The sequence below is a fragment of the Patella vulgata genome, chromosome 5, assembly GCF_932274485.2.
Source record: "Patella vulgata chromosome 5, xgPatVulg1.2, whole genome shotgun sequence".
Lineage (NCBI taxonomy): Eukaryota > Metazoa > Mollusca > Gastropoda > Patellidae > Patella > Patella vulgata.
The window spans coordinates 80594900-80614997 of record NC_065883.2 but is presented as its reverse complement, the minus strand read 5'-3'; the positions used below and the strand labels follow the sequence as shown (position 1 = coordinate 80614997).

Below are 20098 nucleotides of genomic sequence, written 5' to 3'. Positions count from 1 at the left end.
AGGGATCGAACAGTGGACCTCCACTCAGCCACCGTGGCTTCAACATCAACGCAGGGATCGAACAGTCGACCTCCACTCAGCTGCTGGGAAAGTGAGAACACCCCCCCCCCCCCCACCGTGGCTTCAACATCAAGGAGGGCCTATCTCTTTGTTTAACATCTGGGTCAACAGGACATCAATATGGACGAATCTTTCATATCACTGGGTGTCACTGAATATTCTTTGGACATTAAACATAATAATTAATAACGGGGGAGAGGGAGAGAGAGACTGTTTAATGTCCACTCGACACAAACTTGGTCATTTCGGGACTAACATATGCTTCAATTTTATTTTAATAATTCTCTTGCGCGTTGTAGGGAGTGGGAGGAAACCAAAGGACCCGGAGAAAACCCACGAGGTTGGACAGGCGACCATACTCCTCGTCAGGTACAACTGGAGAATCGAAACCACACCAGTTGACTCAATGACACCTTATGATTCAACACGCACCCCCCTATAATTAATAACAACAAATAATTATAATATTGTAAAATCTATTTATTTATTTATCATCTTTGTCTTGTTAAATACAAGGTGAATAAATATATTACAATTTATATTATCAGGTTTAGTTTGTACAAAATAAATATAGCTATACATGTACCCTACTATAAATAAATAATATGTTTTGTCAGGCCAAATAAAAAAAAATATCCTGGTGTTCGACACAAACTAGGTCATTTTGGGACTAACACATGGTTCAATTTTATTTCAATAATTCGCTTGCGCGTAGGGGTCTTTAGCAGTGGGAGGAAACCGGAGGACCCAAAGAAAACTCACGAGGTTGGACAGGCGAGCTTACTCCTTGTCACATACAACCAGGGAGCCAAAACTACCCCAGTTGACTCAGTGACAGACCTTATGATACAGCGAGCACGTGCTAACCATTCGGTCATCCAACCGACCATTTGACAAAATATCAACATTAAAAAAAAAACCTCCCTCATCAGATTTCCAGGAATGGTTGTCTGAGAACCAATCTTACTTTATTATTACAATAGGCTTGACTTTATTATTACAATAGGCTGAGAGTATATGTAAATAAAGTAATACTCTTGAGCATTGCATTGCAGTAGTGAGTTTGGTCCTTAATGAACCCTAAAAAGAAAATGGAGAGTTTGACCTAATAAAATGCCAGTAGATGCCAGGGTTCTTCCAACTGACATATAACAAAACATACGATTGAAATCAAAAAATTTGTCGATAAACAAAGACAATTTCTCATAAACAAAGTATCTCATAAACAAAGTATCTCATAAACAAAGTATCTCATAAACAAAGTCAATATCTCATAAAAAAAAGTTGAAATTGGGGATTTCTGAATATTAATTCTATAGACTATATTTCTAGATTAAAAGACAAAATGTTGTTTAAATGCACAAATCACGAAAAAACCCTTGTCATGGTTTCATAGATAATAACTACTCATATTCATCGTCTATTTTTAAAATCTGTATTTCGTCTGAGTATTCTCACTATTGAACCCCCAGATTCATCAGCTAATATTTGTATTATACCAGCTGATTGGTTAACAAACATGTGCTAAAATTTTGTATTATATCAGCTGATTGGTTAACAAACATGAGCTAATATTTGTATCATATCAGCTGTTAGCCAATTAATAACATAGATCATTCAATTAGTGGATCTAAAAAGGTGTAGGGCAAATTATCTGGGTTTAAAATACAAGGGTTAGTAATTTCGTAATGGAATTATAAATACACAGTTTACAACTCTGTTTATTACTGAGCAACGATTCGTATTCTCTAGTGTTTATCAAGTCAATGATGAGACAATGTAAAAATGTGTGTAAATAACTTCATGATTGAATAGTTCAAGTGAATGATGAAACAATGTAAATATGTGTGTAAATAACTTGATGATTGAATGGTATTGAAGAAGTTGAACTGGGAAGACACAAGAATGGATGAATGAATAAATGAATGGAATACAGTTGCTGAGCAATTAGTTACTTGATTAAGACTAGAGAGACCTACTCGTCACAGAGTAATAAACAGTGTCCAGTAGAATTATGTTCTATATCAGGGGCCTGTTTCACGAAATCTTAACTAAAGATAAAATCCAAATTTTAGTAGATACTTCAACTTTGATTGGCTAAGCACTAAAATCAATCTAATATTATCCAATCAAATTACTAAAATTTGGATTTTATCTTAGTTAAAATTTCGTGAAACAGGCCCCAGAACCCTGGCTGGTTAGTTAGCAAGATCTTTTTCCCCTGATAATATTGTCACATCCATACTATAAATGTAACTGTATTGTGGTTTAAGGTTAAATTTTACAGCTTGTAAATTGATTGATAGGGAAGTTCTCCGGCCAGCCAATCAGTCACGGTGGGATAAACAAGGTAAACAAGGGTTAGGGTTAGAACTATTTAGAAGTGATCACAAGAATATTACATTATTTTATTTAACAATAAATTAAAACCCTGAAGAACACATGGTGTCTGCTCATGACCATCAAACACTGTCTCTGTTTGTGACAGCAAATAAATAGTCATAATAATCTGGGCTATCCATCGCATATGTGAGCTGCTCCAACAAAACCAGGCTTTTGGTCATTTTTATAAAAATAGAGCTGGCAGCATATTTGAATAGTCCACAGCCTAAGCTTTCCAAAAATACAATTCTTTTAAAATTTGTCATATCATCTGGAGTTGAGTTTGGCTCATTCACAACAACAAGAAGGCATACAGTTTATGCTTTTGTGCCAATAGTACAAGATAAAGTTGTGCGACAAGCGCCTGGTTTCGCCTGAGCGGGTTACATATCTGCTCTTAGATTTACCTGGTTTGATTTGGGACTAATTACACATTTTTAACCTTAATTATAATCAATAGAGTGTCCATAGATAATTTACAATTTAGCATCAATAGATTGTCCGATTGATTATCTATAATTTAGCGTTAACTGTGACAGTCTTCGTATCCACATTAATACTGACACTGGGCAGAGCTGGCACATCGACATATCTCACTGTAAAAAAATAAATAAAATACATATAAAATCCAACAATGGAATTCTATGAATGTGGTAGTTTACCTACATAAGAAAACCTAGCTATCACTAGATCTAGCAATATGTTTAAAACTTTAATAACCCAACCCACACCCAACCTGGCTCTATAACATTATATTATAATAACCCAGCCAACACCCAACCTGATTATAACATTATATTATAACAACCCAGCCCACACCCAACCCGACTCTATAACATTATATTATTATAACCCAACCCACACCCAACCTGACTCTATAACATTATATTATAATAACCCAGCCACATCCAACCTGGCTCTATAACATTATATTATAATAACCCAGCCCACACCCAACCTGGCTCTATAACATTAGAACGGTCTTGGAATCTTGTAATTTAAGTCGATAGTCTACAGCACGCGTTTTCAACCACTTGAATACTGCATTACAGGTGAATATGAATACTGCGTTACAGGCGAATACTGCGTTACAGGTGAATACTGCGTTACAGGTGAATACTGCTTTACAGGTAAATTGAAATAAAACTAAGTGATGACATGACATCAGTAAGAAAGTATGAGAACCAAGGCCTGTAATCTCAATGATTGTTTTTTATACTGGGTTTCTATGGTGACAAATAGAAAGTTCACCTGTCAAACATCATGCATTTTCCACAGTTACTTCGGTTTCCTTCCGATTCTATGGATTGCTGCACGGGGCTCTTTCTTTGTCCTGCACAGAACCTCGTCAGGTCAAAATGACAAGATGTTGTTTCAGGCCATACCTTTTCAACATTATTTTACCCGAGAGTCACAATTAGTTGGTATATGTCTAAATCTAAAATCCAGTAGGACATTAACTAGCGAACATGATCCCAGTATATGCTACCCTAGCTATTGTGTAAGACTGGATAATGGAGCTAAATATAGATAGACTTACCAAGCTGTTGTGTAAGACTGGATAATGGAGCCATACAAGGATACATATAAGTATTACCATCCCTGTAGTAAACAAATTCATTATTTAATTTGAGAGAGAGAGAGAGAGAGAGAGCGAGGGAGAGAGAGAGAGAGAACGAGAGAGAGAGAGAGGAGGGAGAGAGAGTTTGAGAGAGAGAGAGAGGAGGGAGAGAGAGTTTTAACGTCCACTTGACACAAACTAGGTCATTTTGGGGCTAACATAATATGGTACAATATTATTTCATTATTTCACTTGCGCGAATGGGGTCTTTAGCATTGAAAGGAAACTAAAAACACAAAGAGAAAACCCATGACGACAGACCTATTAGAGTTTAGAACACCACCTTACAGAGTATAGGGAGAACACCCATAATGACAGACCTATTAGACATCCAACCTTACAGAGTATAGGGAGAACACCCATGGTGACAGACCTATCAGACATCCCACCTTACAGAGTATAGGGAGAACACCCATAATGACAGACCTATTAGACATCCCACCTTACAGAGTATAGGGAGAACACCCATGGTGACAGACCTATCAGACATCCCACCTTACAGAGTATAGGGAGAACACCCATAATGACAGACCTATCAGACATCCCAACTTACAGAGTATAGGGAGAACACCCATAATGACAGACCTATTAGACACCCCCCCCACCCCCGCCTTACAGAGAGAATAGTGATTGACTGATGATATCATGAAATGGGGTTTAACGTCCTACTGTTCTTCTCCGACTGGGCTAATGAAGACGGACTTGCGCCATACAGTCTGCTATGAGGGATATTTTGCGTGGGCAATATCGTCTACTCTTATATCGAATTTCAACTACCAAGGCATCTTTATTGCATGCCAAAGTATACACGGGTCCTCGGTTTTTAATCCCATCCGAACGACTAGACAGCTGTTCTTGTCAGGCCCTCCTTTCTGTACCACTTACAAGGGGAAACCACGTCAAAAAATCTTGATGAACTTTCTTAGCCAATGCAGGCATAGAACACCTGACCTCCAGGCTAGCAAGCCAGCGTCTTACCAACTCAGCCACCATGGCTCCCTCATGATGTCACAGCAGGTGTCTTAATTTGTAATTACTAATTAGAGTCACAATGATTCCTATTTTTGAAGCTTAGTGATAACAAGTGCAATAACAATTACAATTACAATAACAATTAAAATAACGATTAAAATAACAATTACCGTTTTTCTTTTCTCACGGCACCCATCAAATAGAAAGAGTTAAGAGCATTATTCATCATATCAAGGGAGAGAACTTCGTGATGTTTTATTGTTCCATCTGTTATTAATCTGGCTCCAAGTAATTGACCATCTTTTATCACAGTTTTCGGAGGTTTTGACAACGGTTTACCGTGAACATTAGGATCCACAGATAATAAATAACGACACAAAATCTAGAAATAAATATAAATATATCATTCACCTTAATAAATAAAAATATATAAGTCAGAGGTCATTTGCCTTAAAAATATAATATATCCTATTGATATAGTTCAAACTACCGACTATGATATGATGTATATTCTATTTATAGTATTATGTTATACTACTCACCCAGTATCCTATTAAAATGGTTCAAACTACCGACTATGATATGATGTATGTTTATTATCTTATACTACTCACCCAGTATCCTATTAAAATGGTTTAAACTACCGACTATGATATGATGTATGTTTATTATCTTATACTACTCACCCAGTATCCTATTAAAATGATTCAAACTACCGACTATGATATGATGTATGTTTATTATCTTATACTACTTAACCAGTATCCAATTAAAATGGTTCCAACTACCGACTATAATATGATGTAATGTTTATTATCTTATACTACTCACCCAGTATCCTATTAATGATTCAAACTACCGACTATGATATGACGTATATTCTATTATCTTATACTACTCACCCAGTATCCTATTAATGATTCAAACTACCGACTATGATATGATATATGTTTATTATCTTATACTACTCACCCAGTATCCTATTAAAAATGGTTCAAACATTTGACTATAAAAGGTAGTATGTTTGTTAGTTGATTTTTGTATTAAAACTTCGCCATCTTCAATAACTACACCACAGCTATGAGTCAACGTCAATAACGCTTGCTCAAAATCCTGAAAAACAAACAACAACATAAGTTACAAGGATAGAAATGTGGTTTAACATACACTTGACACAAATTAGGTCATTTCTGAAGTAGCGTATGGTTCAATTTTATTTCAATAATTCATTTGCGAGTAGCAGTCTTTAGTGGTGGGAGGAAGCCGTAGGACCCAGAGAAAACCCACAAGGTTAGGCAGGTGACCCTACTCCTTGTCATGTACAAGTGTAATATTGAAACCATGTCACTTGACTCAATGACAGACATTGGAATCTAAAACCCACATGTTAGACCACTCAACCACTTAACCACCACTAATAAAAAGCTCCATCAACCACCGAACCACCACTATTAAAGAGATAAATCAACCACTCAACCACCATTATTAAAGAACTCCATCAACCACCGAACCACCACTATTAAAGTGATAAATCAACCACCAACCACCACTAATAAAGAGCTCCATCAACCACCAAACCACCCCTATTAAAGAGCTACATCAACCACCCAACCACCACTATTAAAGAGCTCACTCAATCCCCCAACCACCACTATTAAAGAGCTTTCAACCACCAAACCACCTCTATTAAAGAGCTCCATCAACCACTCAACCACCATTATTAAAGAACCCCATCAACCACCCAACCACCACTAATGAGGAACTCAATCAACCACCCAACCACCACTATTAAAGAGCTCAATCAACCACCCAACCATTACTATTAAAGAGCTATATCAGCCTATAGCAGATCTTGAATTTGTCTTCAAATGTTATATAAATAATTATTTAGACATTTATTAATAAGATAAGCCTATATTTAACTCTCTAGACCATTGCATGTCCGAGATTTAAACACAATTGCCATTTAATGATTTGATTTAAAAATGGGAGAGAGAGAGAAATGGGGTTTAACGTCCATTGACACAAACTAGGTCATTTTGGGACTAACACATGGTTCAATTTTATATCAATAATTTGCTTGCGCGTAGGGGTCTTTAGCAGTGGGAGGAAACCGGAGGACCCAGGGAAAACCCACGAGGTTGTAGATTTAAAAATGGATAAACAATCTACGCTACATCTTCCAACATTCATAACTCTCCTCAGAATAAAGAAATTTTACTGAATGACGTAATTTTACTGAAATTTTCATTATATTCATTTTTCATTTTCTAGTTTTGAACTATTACACCAAGAACTGCCAGCTCTTTATCTAAATCTTACATAATCTATCTCAAAAGTAAACCTTAAAATGTGAAGAAATCATTTTCTAGATATTATAAAATAATTTTATAAATGAAACTTACCTGTTTGGTGTTTCCCGGAAGAAATATAAAATCTCTACCTAATAAAGTTTCTAAAAACGTATAACTTTTAAATAAGTCATCTGAAAATGATAAAAATAATTTTATTATATTATCTTAGTTGCTTACAATATCCATGTGTGTGGGGTCCAGGGGTTTGTTTTCGTGGTTTTTATTTGGTTGTAATGTGTGGATTCAACTGGCTTAAAAAGAGGCCCATCAAAACATTTTAGCAAATATAAGTGACTTGCTATGATAATATCCTGTTGATGCTATGAGCAGTAGAATTGTTGCTGTGACGATATCCTGTTTATGCTGTGAGCAGTAGAATGGTTGCTATGACGACATCCTGTTGATGCTGTGTGCTGTAGAATGTCCAACTGTGAAATCACCTTCGTGAATACTAAAAGGAATTCAACCATTTTTGGACCAATATTACTTTAAGAGATTCAACTTTCACAATATCGTAGGTTCCAAGGGATACAAAATCCCTCAAATCACGATCTGGGGCATTAATTTCTATTATTGTAAACATGTACCTGGCACAAAAGGTATAAAATATGGAATGTTTCCTTCTCTCTCCTCGCTTATCACCTGGTAATTTACATTATCAGATATAATTTCAATACACTTTTCAGAATATTTGTCTGTATTTGCTCTTAATCTCTCAGGCCCGTATTTTCAAACTGTGTCTCTGATTAGGTCTAATCGGTAACTAGCTAGTTCGAGATTAGTAGCTAAGTTTGACATTCTCAAAAGGTGGATTAGCTAATCTTTGACTCAAATTTTTCTTAATTAAAGATTAAAATTTATTTTTTTAACTTTGATTATAGATAGACGGCCAGGCAACAAAACATACGCCCACAGCAGCTAAAGTGTCCGGACAGTCAACAAGAGTTGTCGCAAATTTTTACTTCTGTCGGTAATGAAACATTTATAATACATAAATTATAATGGTTAAGAGTAACAACTCATTAAGTAATTATCAGAAAATCATTAGAATTTGCTAACATTTAGTATACAAAAAATTTAATACCATGGAGTTAGCTGTCAAGTTATCAAAAATCATTGAAATCAATATACTAGTTCATCTCAAGACCTTACACTCTGTGTATCAATGTAAGGTCAATCGAAACGATTATATATAGGCGTAAACACGGTGTATAAATATAAAATCAATCAGATGATAACAAGATTTTTCAAAGTGATCAAGGGCCATAACTCTGGAGGTAATTATCAGAAATCGGTGAAAATCAATAGGTTTCTTTGTCTCATGACCTTAAACATAGTGTATAAATTTAAAGTCAATCAGATATCAACCTTAGCCTCTAAAGCGTCCACACGATTTTTCAACGTGATCAAGGGCCATAACTCTGGCAGTAAATATTGGAAATCGGTGAAAATCAATAGGCTTCTTCGTCTCATGACCTCAAACAATGTGTATAAATTTAAAGTCAATTGGATATCAACTTTAGCCTCTAGAACATCCAAAAGCAATTGTGGATGCTGGGTGGACGCTGGACCGACGGACGGTCCGACGACGACAATATACGACCACATTTCAATGTGGGCATATAGAAATCAACATTTACTCAATGAGCAAATATAATCATTGATGAAAGGGGCCCAATTATTGGAAGTAGATTACAAAGCTCAATGATTTAGAACAGTGTTTCCCACTTGACACAGACTAGGTCATTTCGGGACTAACACATGCTTCAATTTTATTTCATTAATTTGCTTGCGCGTATGGGGGACCGGAGAACCCGGAGAAAAACCACAAAGTTGGACAGGCGACCCTACTCCTCCTTGTCACGTACAACCACGCCACATGACTCAATGACTGACTTAACCATTCCCCACCACCTAATATCTGCAGTTACCAAGCCTAGTCGGTGCAGAAAAGTAGAAGGTTAAATGTGCAATTTTTGTACAACTGAGTCATACATTAAGTATAACATCTTTTATTTATAAAAAAAACGTGAAAGGTAATCCTATATCTGCAGTTACCAAGCTTCAATGAGCGAGTATAAATGTATTTACTAATTCATTCCGCCCCGTTTTCATTAGTCCAGTCGGTGCACAAAAGTAGCAGGTTAAACATCAATTCATTTTATTTCACTTCGTTCCGCACGACTGTCTTTGTTTCTAATATTATCTCTTATTTGTAGGGATAATTAAAATATTGACAAAGCTGTGTAATACTAACAGCTTACAATGACCGACATGCACTGGACAAACTATTTATAAAACCACAGATAAAACTGTGTGAGAATTAATGAATATATACGGGTTATGAAGGCCCATGCATGTCTCAACAAACCACCTGTTTCACTAATAAACATAATGCAATCACAAAATATGGGATCCTAATATCAACTATTCCAGACAAAGTGAACATTTCAAAATCACTACAAGATTCGTGTATTCTAGGGATATAATTGTTTCGGCCGCAGAACATACCCCAGAAGACAACAAAAAATAGAAATAATTACAAATGGCTGATTCACAAGAGATAAAATAATACTATAAAATAAAACGTGTACAACTGACTAAGCAGGCGCAAATTAATAAAAGAGAGAGAGAGAGAGGGGGGGGGGGAGGGTTTAAGGTCCACTTGCCACAAACTAGGTCATTTCAGGACTAACATATGATTCAATTTTATTTCAATAATTCACTTGCGAATAGGGGTCTTTAACAGTGGGAGGAAACAGGAGGACCCAGAGAAAACAGTGCACATTTTTTTATAAAATCATTTAAATCTTTGATATGATATGTAGCCATATGCTTTCCTTGTCTATCACTTTTTGCACTACTCTGGTCGGTGATTAGTAGCGCACAGCAGCGCACCGAAGAGCTAGTCTGAATTGTGTAGAAGGTCCTAATATGGGAAATCTGAATGAAAAGAGTATATGCAGATGTGGCGCTCAGTGGATATTTGTAAACTTCTCAACGAGTCCACGCGTGGTAATGGATTTGATCACCATCTGTTCCACACAAATGTTCAGTGTTCCTTGACGTTCCAGAGTATCCCCAAAGTAAATGCGATAGAGGTTATAGTTTTTAACAAATTTCTTTCAAATTTGGTGGAAGCTTTGGGGTCATGAGAGGATGAACCCTATGAATATTAAAGGCCAATCTCGATTATATTTTGGAGAATAAAACTGCTAGATTTTGGGTTAAAATCCCTTAAAACCCTCTACCTTAGGACCGAGCAAATAACTCAATATACGGTGTCTGGATAAAACCAGACTTTTATTTTATAAAAATAACGTGTAGGTGAAATTTACCTTTAGTTATCAAGAACAAGACGTTGGTCATGCACTGTATAGACCTCTAAAGGAACGGCAAGAGATTATCAGGTTACCCAACGAAAAAATGGCCCTGACATCTTAAAAGGGTTATGTGTCCAGATAAGCGGTTTTGACGTTCAGGTCCAATCAACTCAATACTTTGAGCTGAAATTTGAGATAAGGTAAGTACACCATTCCTCTATATTTTGATGTTTAAATCTCATAAGAACATGGACGTTTATTTCTGCGACTCTGTTAAAATCGGGATGGACCCTTTAAGCGTTCTGCGACTTTCCGATTCATTGAATTTGCTCAACGTCTGAGTTTTCTATACATGTATTTATTGTAAAGCGCACCTGAACACGTATGTGGAAGATAGCGCTATATAAGTGTTGTATAATAATAATGACTAAATTTTGGGGGTGATTTAGTCCAAGATTAAGTACAAGTCAACGTTCCAGAATATCACATTTTACGGTATTCTCGAACAATGATTAACTCATGGCGTTTTTGTGAGTCGATTAGATTAGGTTTTGATTTGCTAGTACGATTTGGTATGATTTCGATTTGATTAGCTATGGTCCACAAATGTGAAATTTGATAATTACGATTTTGTAAGATGGCTGCCATCACGGACACCGATCAGAAAAAAAAAATTGTCTCTGCTAATTATTGATGACTTGTTAAAGACAAATGAAGGTTATCTACGCAAAAAAGGAAAAATGGTTGCCGTTAGAAACAATCTCCTATGTCCAACAAGTTCAAGTATTTTTTTGAAGACTGAAGTGACAAAACATGTAAAAAGTGTCCTGAGAAAACCTAGGATCGAGGAATATATTGAAAAAACTGTAAATGAATAAAATTGCTTAAAGGTGATCTAACATTCTTGTGGACTATAAAGTTAACATTAAACACGTCAAATGCTTTTTAAAAAAAACATTTTTTATGGAGAAAAACATCAATAAGCATTAAAAATTACTTACGACGTCGAACATTCCGCCATTTTGAAAAAGTCAAATCTAATCGCCTAAACACCTCCTGGGACGATTAGGTCGATTTGCCTAATCAGTTGAGTTAAATCGTCTCACAAATGTAACGATTAGCATAATCAACTTGGTTCACAAATGCGTATAATAGCTAATCGGTCTAATCTAATCGGTTCACAAAAACGCTTTCAATGATTAGGCTAATCAAAGTTTATAAAAATCTTAGTTTAAAATTTAATCCGTTTTTCATAATACATTGTTCAGAAAATCGGAGATAAAATTTCTGATTAGAACTAATCCACTTATGAAAATCTGGGCCTTGATGATTTAGTTTAGAATCTAAAATATGGGCCTCAATGATTTAGTTTAGAATCTAAAATATGGGCCTCAATGATTTAGTTTAGAATCTAAAATATGGGCCTCAATGATTTAGTTTAGAATCTAAAATATGGGCCTCAATGATTTAGTTTAGAATCTAAAATATTATTATTAAATATGACCACCTTTAAGAAATTAACCACCTTTAATCTTTGACATGTTACAAGATTCTGGTGATGAATATGGACACAACTTACCTAAAGATAGCGTGGACTGGTGACAACCGTTGATAGCCAATGAAATGATGGCAACCCGAACAAAAACATGTAATAGTTGATTACGATATAAAGACAACATCAGATGTTGTGCTGCAGTCTGCATCAATGGATCAACCTGATTGCCTGCATGACTAACAATGGGCATTAACTCTACCACATCTTCATCACTTACGTTGACGATATTTTTATGTAATGCCAAATGATGTCTTATAACATGCTCTGCTGTTTCATTCCCTGAAATTACAAATAAACGTTTTAGAATATTGCTACATACAGTTGAATGTCTAGTGACATCAACAGTAACCTAGTAACTTGGCTGTGTAACATCTGCTTTTACAACAGTTATAGCAAGAGAGAGAGAGAGAAAGAGAGAGAGAGATAGGTTTAATGTCTACTCGACACAAACTAAGTCATTTCAGGACTAACATATGGTTCACTTCAATTTCAATAATATGCTCGCACGTAGGAAATCGAAACCACGCCAGTTAACTCGATGACAGATCTTATGATACAACGCACATGCGCTAACCATTCGGCCACCCAACTCCCCACATTTACATAGAAACAGGGTTGGAAAGCGTATTAAACAAGAGTCCTATATACAATAGGTATCGAAGGGATAATTTGAGTACAATGAAGAATGATGCCAGAACAACAACAGCAAGCAACAACAGACAGCAACAACTGACAGCAACAACAGCTAGCAACAACCGACAGCAACAACAGACAACAGAGCAACAACAGACAGCAACAACCGACAGCAACAACAGCCAGCAACAACCAACAGCAACAACAGACAACAGAACAACAACAGCCAGCAATTAGATTGAATAAAATAACAAATCTCACCAGGCCAATCAATATATCCACCTATATTTGATGCTTGACGTTTCAACCATTCTACTTCTTTAATTAACTGTGTAATAGTGATCCCATCTTGACTCTGTAGCAAAATACTAGCTATTAGAGACCAAGGGGAGATAACCATATTCTTCTGATGACTTAACACAACATGGTGACTTAAATTCTTTAATAAATTTTGTTCTTCTGCTGATAAACTGGCTATATATCTATATAAAAACAAAGATACAACATCAATTAGTAAATTACATGTTTCTGTTACTGACTGTCTGACATGCGAGGTGGAGAATATTGTCAACTCTTTGTTGGAATTCCAATCCAGGTCTGTAAGGGTGAAGGAGGACAGTCATACTACCCAAGTCTGTAAGGTTGGAAGAAGGACTGTAGTACGACCCAGTACTGTAAGAGTGGAGGAGGACAGTCGTACTACCCAAGTCTGTAAGGTTGGAAGAAGGACTGTAGTACGACCCAGTACTGTAAGAGTGGAGGAGGACAGTCGTACTACCCAAGTCTGTATGGTTGGAAGAAGGACTGTAGTACGACCCAGTACTGTAAGGTTGGAGGAGGACAGTCGTACCACTCAAGTCTGTAAGGTTGGCAGAAGGACTGTAGTACGACCCAGTACTGTAAGGGTGGAGGAGGACAGTCGTATCTCCCAAGTCTGTAAGGTTGGAAGAAGGACTGTAGTACGACCCAGTACTGTAAGGGTGGAGGAGGACAGTCGTACCACTCAAGTCTGTAAGGTTGGAAGAAGGACTGTAGTACGACCCAGTACTGTAAGGGTGGAGGAGGACAGTCGTACCACTCAAGTCTGTAAGGTTGGAAGAAGGACTGTAGTACGACCCAGTACTGTAAGGGTGGAGGAGGACAGTCGTACCACTCAAGTCTGTAAGGTTGGAAGAAGGACTGTAGTACGACCCAGTACTGTAAGGGTGGAGGAGGACAGTCGTACCACTCAAGTCTGTAAGGTTGGAAGAAGGACTGTAGTACGACCCAGTACTGTAAGAGTGGAGGAGGACAGTCGTACCACTCAAGTCTGTAAGGTTGGAAGAAGGACTGTAGTACGACCCAGTACTGTAAGGGTGGAGGAGGACAGTCGTACCACTCAAGTCTGTAAGGTTGGCAGAAGGACTGTAGTACGACCCAGTACTGTAAGGGTGGAGGAGGACAGTCGTACTACCCAAGTCTGTAAGGTTGGGAGGAGGACAGTCGTACTACCCAAGTCTGTAAGGTTGGAAGAAGGACTGTAGTACGACCCAGTACTGTAAGGGTGGAGGAGGACAGTCGTACCACTCAAGTCTGTAAGGTTGGAAGAAGGACTGTAGTACGACCCAGTACTGTAAGAGTGGAGGAGGACAGTCGTATCTCCCAAGTCTGTAAGGTTGGAAGAAGGACTGTAGTACGACCCAGTACTGTAAGGGTGGAGGAGGACAGTCGTACCACTCAAGTCTGTAAGGTTGGAAGAAGGACTGTAGTACGACCCAGTACTGTAAGGGTGGAGGAGGACAGTCGTATCTCCCAAGTCTGTAAGGTTGGGAGGAGGACAGTCGTACTACCCAAGTCTGTAAGGTTGGAAGAAGGACTGTAGTACGACCCAGTACTGTAAGGGTGGAGGAGGACAGTCGTACCACTCAAGTCTGTAAGGTTGGAAGAAGGACTGTAGTACGACCCAGTACTGTAAGAGTGGAGGAGGACAGTCGTATCTCCCAAGTCTGTAAGGTTGGAAGAAGGACTGTAGTACGACCCAGTACTGTAAGGGTGGAGGAGGACAGTCGTACCACCAAAGGGGAACATCTAAACATTTTTATCTTATTCTATCAAATACCTCAAGTTTAGGTTGCAGTTTTGTTCAAATGAAGTTGCTTTATTCCATGGGGAGGGGTGGATGGCCACTTTATCCATTGTCACGTACAACCGGTGAATCGAAACCATGCCAGTTGACTCAATGACAGACCTTATGATACAACGCACACACGCTAACCCTTTGGCCACCCAACCCCGCTCTGATTTGAGAAATAAAACTACAAACAATACCTTGGAGCTAAATTATGCGAACTTCTATCGATCTTTCCATCCATGAACTTTCTTATTGAGATCGGTTCACCAAAAAACATGTGGACACATCCATAATCTTCCTCTAAAATACTTCTTGCTTTTAATAACCCCTAAAAGATACAATAAAATACTTCTCCCTTTCAATAACCCCTAAAACATAGAAATAAAATACTTCTCCCTTTTAATAACTCCTAAAACATACAATAAAATACTTCTCCCTTTTAATAAATCCTAAAACATGAATAAATTACTTCTCCCTTTTAATAGCCCCTAAAACATAGAAATACACGAAAGGAATGAATCAAACAGGTTGTAAAATTAAAACAACTGAGTACTTACTGAAGTTGATTCTTTAGGTTTAGGAACTCCCAATAATTCATATGCGTATAAACTTTCTTCAAGAATTCTGTCGTAACTAATACTAATAGGCATAATCATTATATCGGGAATATGTGATTTAAAATACGTCTCAACAGATGCTTGTAACATCCCTGAAAAAAACCCATTAAAAACATGAAATATCTCGGAACCTATCCCACTTGGATGTCACTATCAGGCTGTTTACTATTGACAGGTTTCAGTATAAGTTGAAGCTCTGATGTATTTCATAATTACAATTCATCTAAAATTAATTTTAACATATTTTATATCAGAGCTAAATCTGTCTATTGCAGGTCTTTCTTTCTTTAGGCCTGAAATGTTATCTGAATTATTAATTAGACATTAATTAACTTATCCAGAACATAATCAACTCTTGATGTCATCGTTAGCCTGTGATATTTACTGGATTAGGATCCGATCTGCTGCTTAACGCTCATGGATGATTAAATCAAAAAATGGATAATCAAGACTATGTATTTTATAGGCCCAAAATTCAATTGCTTAATTCTCTGGTCTAATCTCCCATACTGTATCTTTAATTAAATTTATGACCATCTGAACGTCACATTTTTCTGCTGAGGTTTTTTTTTTGCCATCTTTATTATGTATCTAAGTTCATTGATAATATAATAAGAAAATATAATAATACCTACCTAATCTTGGTGAGTATGATTTTTGTGTTCGACTTCTCGTTCCTTCAACATAAAAAGAAACGGGTGAATCTCCATTGCATATCTGAGTTTGTACGTATTCCGTAAAAACAGCCCAGTAGAGTTGATCATCACCGAAACTACGTCGAATATAAAATGCACCACAGTTCCGTAATAACCAACCAAAAAATTTCATACCCATAAAATCTGAAATGGAGGACAGTCGGGTTATTTAACCAATAAAATTTGAAATGGAGGACAGTCGGGTGATTTTAACAGGCATGAAACTGTTGACTTCACTGAATCTTTTGGTTCGATTCCTAATGGATTTGAGATTAATTGGTTGAGAATCAGCTCAGATAAACAGAATAATACTACATGTATAGGGAGAGAAATGGGGTTTAACCTCCACTCAACACAGACTAGGTCATTTCGGGACTAACATATGGTTTTAATTTTATTTCAATAATTCGCTTGCGCGTAGGGGTCTTTAGCAGCGGAAGGAAACCGAAGAACCCGGAGAAAACCATGAGGTTGGACAGGCAACCCTACTCCTTGTCACGTACAGCCAAGGAATCAAAATCACGCCAGTTGACTCAATGACAGGCCTCATGATACAACGCGCACTTGCTAATATGTACATGTATAGGCAAGGTGGTAGTGTTCTGGAACTTGAAAAGTAGTTCTTAGACAATCTCAGTGCTCCTTTAGATGTATACATGTACTGTATAGGCTTGGAGTGGAGTGAGGTTAAAATTGTGGCAATGCTTTCAATGTTTGTTTGTACGACGTTTTGATGAATGTAGAATGAATTAAATATACTCTGTATATGTGTCTGCTTCCTGCCGTACAAGTTCATGATGTAGGTACATTGTTTACCTGTGCTTAACTACAATAATTTAAAAGTTGACTAGTTGATAGAACTATCAGTTCATAAATTGTTAAATTCTTTTCAGTATTTACAAAGATATGATGAATTAACAGGTCAAACTATAAAATATTTTACATACCCATAGCCGAGGCTATAACTGGCAGTGGTAGGTCTTAGTTATAAAATATATTACATACCCATAGCAGAGGCTATAACTGGCAGTGGTAGGTCATAGTTATAAAATATAAATGACACTAAGAGAAAATCCAGGTAACTTCTATGTGTTGGCATTACTAATATAGGATATTCTTTCATTATTTCACGCACCTGAAATATTCAATATTATAACTCATTCAATTATTTCAACATGGAAGCAGGATTTCCCTAATAAATACAGTATTTAGGTGATTTCTCTGATCAATACAGTATTTAGGGGATTTCCCTGATCAATACACTGAGACCAACATATGGTTAGTCCAGTGGTTATGTGTAATAGGAGGAACATAGTAGCATTTCCATCAGCCCCAGTATTCTTTGTTGATTTCCAAATATCAACGGTTCTTTTTCATACATGCAAATGTGTATATGTCATACGAATAGACCCTCGTTGCCAGCCACCACCACCACCCCCACCCGCCGATACCACCCAAGACAAGCGCTACCATGCAGATTCCACCCTAGACAAGCACTACCCTGCAGATCCCACCATAGAAAAGCACTACCCTGTGGATGTCATCTTAGAAAAGCACTTCCCTGCAGATACCACCCTAGACAAGCACTACCCTGCAGATTCCACCCTAGACAAGCACTACCCTGCAGATGCCACCCTACACACCTTGGATTTGAACCCAAGATAATCTGCTCGAGAGTTCAGTGCCCTGACCAAACGACTCGCCAAATATTTCAACACACCTTTTGCACACCTTCTTCATTGACGTAAATTCTTTTAAACAGTTTTTTCATGGCTTTAATCAGGAAATAAGCGAACCCACGAACAGCGCCAAGTCTCAGATTGTGAGCCATTTCATCTAATATAGATTGAGCCTGTATCGTTACATCTGTTACAGGTAACTGGGTTTCCTTACACACCTGTAAATATTACAAAAATCAGAGTAAATATCATAACAATCAGTGTAAATATTACAACAACTAGTGTAAATATTACAACATCTAATGTAAATATTACAACAACTAGTGTAAATATTACAACATCTAATGTAAATATTGCAACAACTAGTGTAAATTCTAGAGTTTTATATTAGTTCCATGACAGTGTTACCTGTCCTCTATAACAGTGTTACAATTTACCTGTCCTCTATAACAGTGTTACAATTTACCTGTCCTCTATAACAGTGTTACAACTCACCTGTTCTATAGCATATTTAACTCTGTCACTTTTCATCACATGTTCTTTGATGTCATCTGGAGATCGGGGTTTATTTAATTTAAAACTAGGCACATCTCGTGATCGTGTGAACCATCGTAAATCGCTGTTATGTCGTCTGTCCTCGAGAATATCATCAAACATATCTTTATGTTTACCTGAGACCAGTTTCGGATCATCTATAAAATAAATAAAAACATTCACTCATTGTTTACCCGAGACCAGCTTCAGATCATCTATAAAATAAATAAAAACATTCACGCGTTGTTTGTATGATCTGAATCTGGCAATAAAGAGAGAGAGAGAGAGAGAGAGAAATGGGGTTTATTGTCCACTCAACGCAAACTATGTTATTTCGAGACTAACTTACGGTTCAATTTTATTTCAATAATTTGCTTGTGCGTAGGGGTCTTAGCAGTGGGAGGAAAATGGAGGATCTGGAGAAAACCCATGAGGTTGGACAGGCGACCTAATCCTTGCCATGTACAACTGGGGAATTGAAACCACACCAGTTGACTCAATGACAGACCTTAGAATACAGCGTGCATGTGCTAACCATTCCATTCGGCCATCCAACCCCCCACAAACATTAAGATAAACAGTGCTATGCTATGCTATTATGCAGATGCCTACAAGTATCTTCATACCAAACACAATTAGACATTGGAATAATCTAAACCCCAGTATACTAGAGAAATCAAACTCCAAAAACCTGTCCAACTTTTCAGACCTTATTAGATCACAAAGATATGCGAATAATTTTTTATTAGACACTTGACGCATGTAGCACCTATAATAAAAGTTAAAGATGAAGATGAAGTCCTGTCGCAAATCTAACCTGTGATAAAAGGGAATTCTCTACAACCAGAACAGTACAATGTATATTTAAACTCGGACAACACAGGACTGAGCAATGTACCAATACGTAGGCATATCCAGATAGCCTAACAATCGCACAATTACTTCTCTTACATGCCACATTTACATTAGCTTAATTCATACATTTCACAACAAAAATGCTGATTTTACTATCCTATTGGAATGTCACATTCGTACATATGATACAAAAGAAATACTCATTAATTTTTTAGTCTTTTTGGGTGAATTTTCAGATTTCTAGCAATTCTAAATAGAAAGGCTAGCCCCACCCCTTTATTGGAGTGGGAATATCATCAACAATTCATAAATTCAGGTCATTTTTTATTTAATGATAATCTGACTTGTAGAATCCGGCTGCACCTTTTGTGATCCAGGAATTTCTAGACTGTTCATGATCATCCATTTTTATGAGCTGTCTTATTTCATCGATAAATTTTAGAAAAATCAAATCAAAAACATGTTTTGCTTTTCCATCATCCACATCAGTGCCTGTAACCAGATTGTAAACAATCCATTGGCCAATCCGTTTATCGCCTGACGCCGGCAGCGCGATTAACCAGTAATGATTGTCAATTGGAAATTTGAGACCTAATATTCGTATCTCTATCCAATGTCGTAAATAATAAACGTTCTTTAATTTCATAGATTAAGCGTCTGAAATCTCAACAAAAGTTGAAACTATTTTCCTTGCCAACCGATTTTATT

General features: G+C 37.0%; 1 protein-coding gene across 1 annotated transcript; it reads right to left on the bottom strand.

The window, feature by feature from the left end:
• Window positions 1-519: 519 nt before the first annotated feature.
• LOC126821098 (dihydroxyacetone phosphate acyltransferase) lies at window positions 520-19940 on the bottom strand. The gene is made up of 14 exons (XM_050549414.1): window positions 19754-19940; window positions 18497-18693; window positions 18043-18219; window positions 17328-17457; window positions 16263-16466; window positions 15568-15719; window positions 15208-15338; window positions 13162-13382; window positions 12292-12546; window positions 7441-7520; window positions 6008-6148; window positions 5206-5417; window positions 3983-4044; window positions 520-3038 (listed from the first exon to the last, which is right to left on the bottom strand). The coding sequence occupies exons 1-14, from the start codon at window positions 19794-19796 to the stop codon at window positions 2956-2958; spliced, it is 2088 nt and encodes a 695-aa protein (XP_050405371.1). The 5' UTR covers window positions 19797-19940; the 3' UTR covers window positions 520-2955.
• Window positions 19941-20098: the final 158 nt, after the last annotated feature.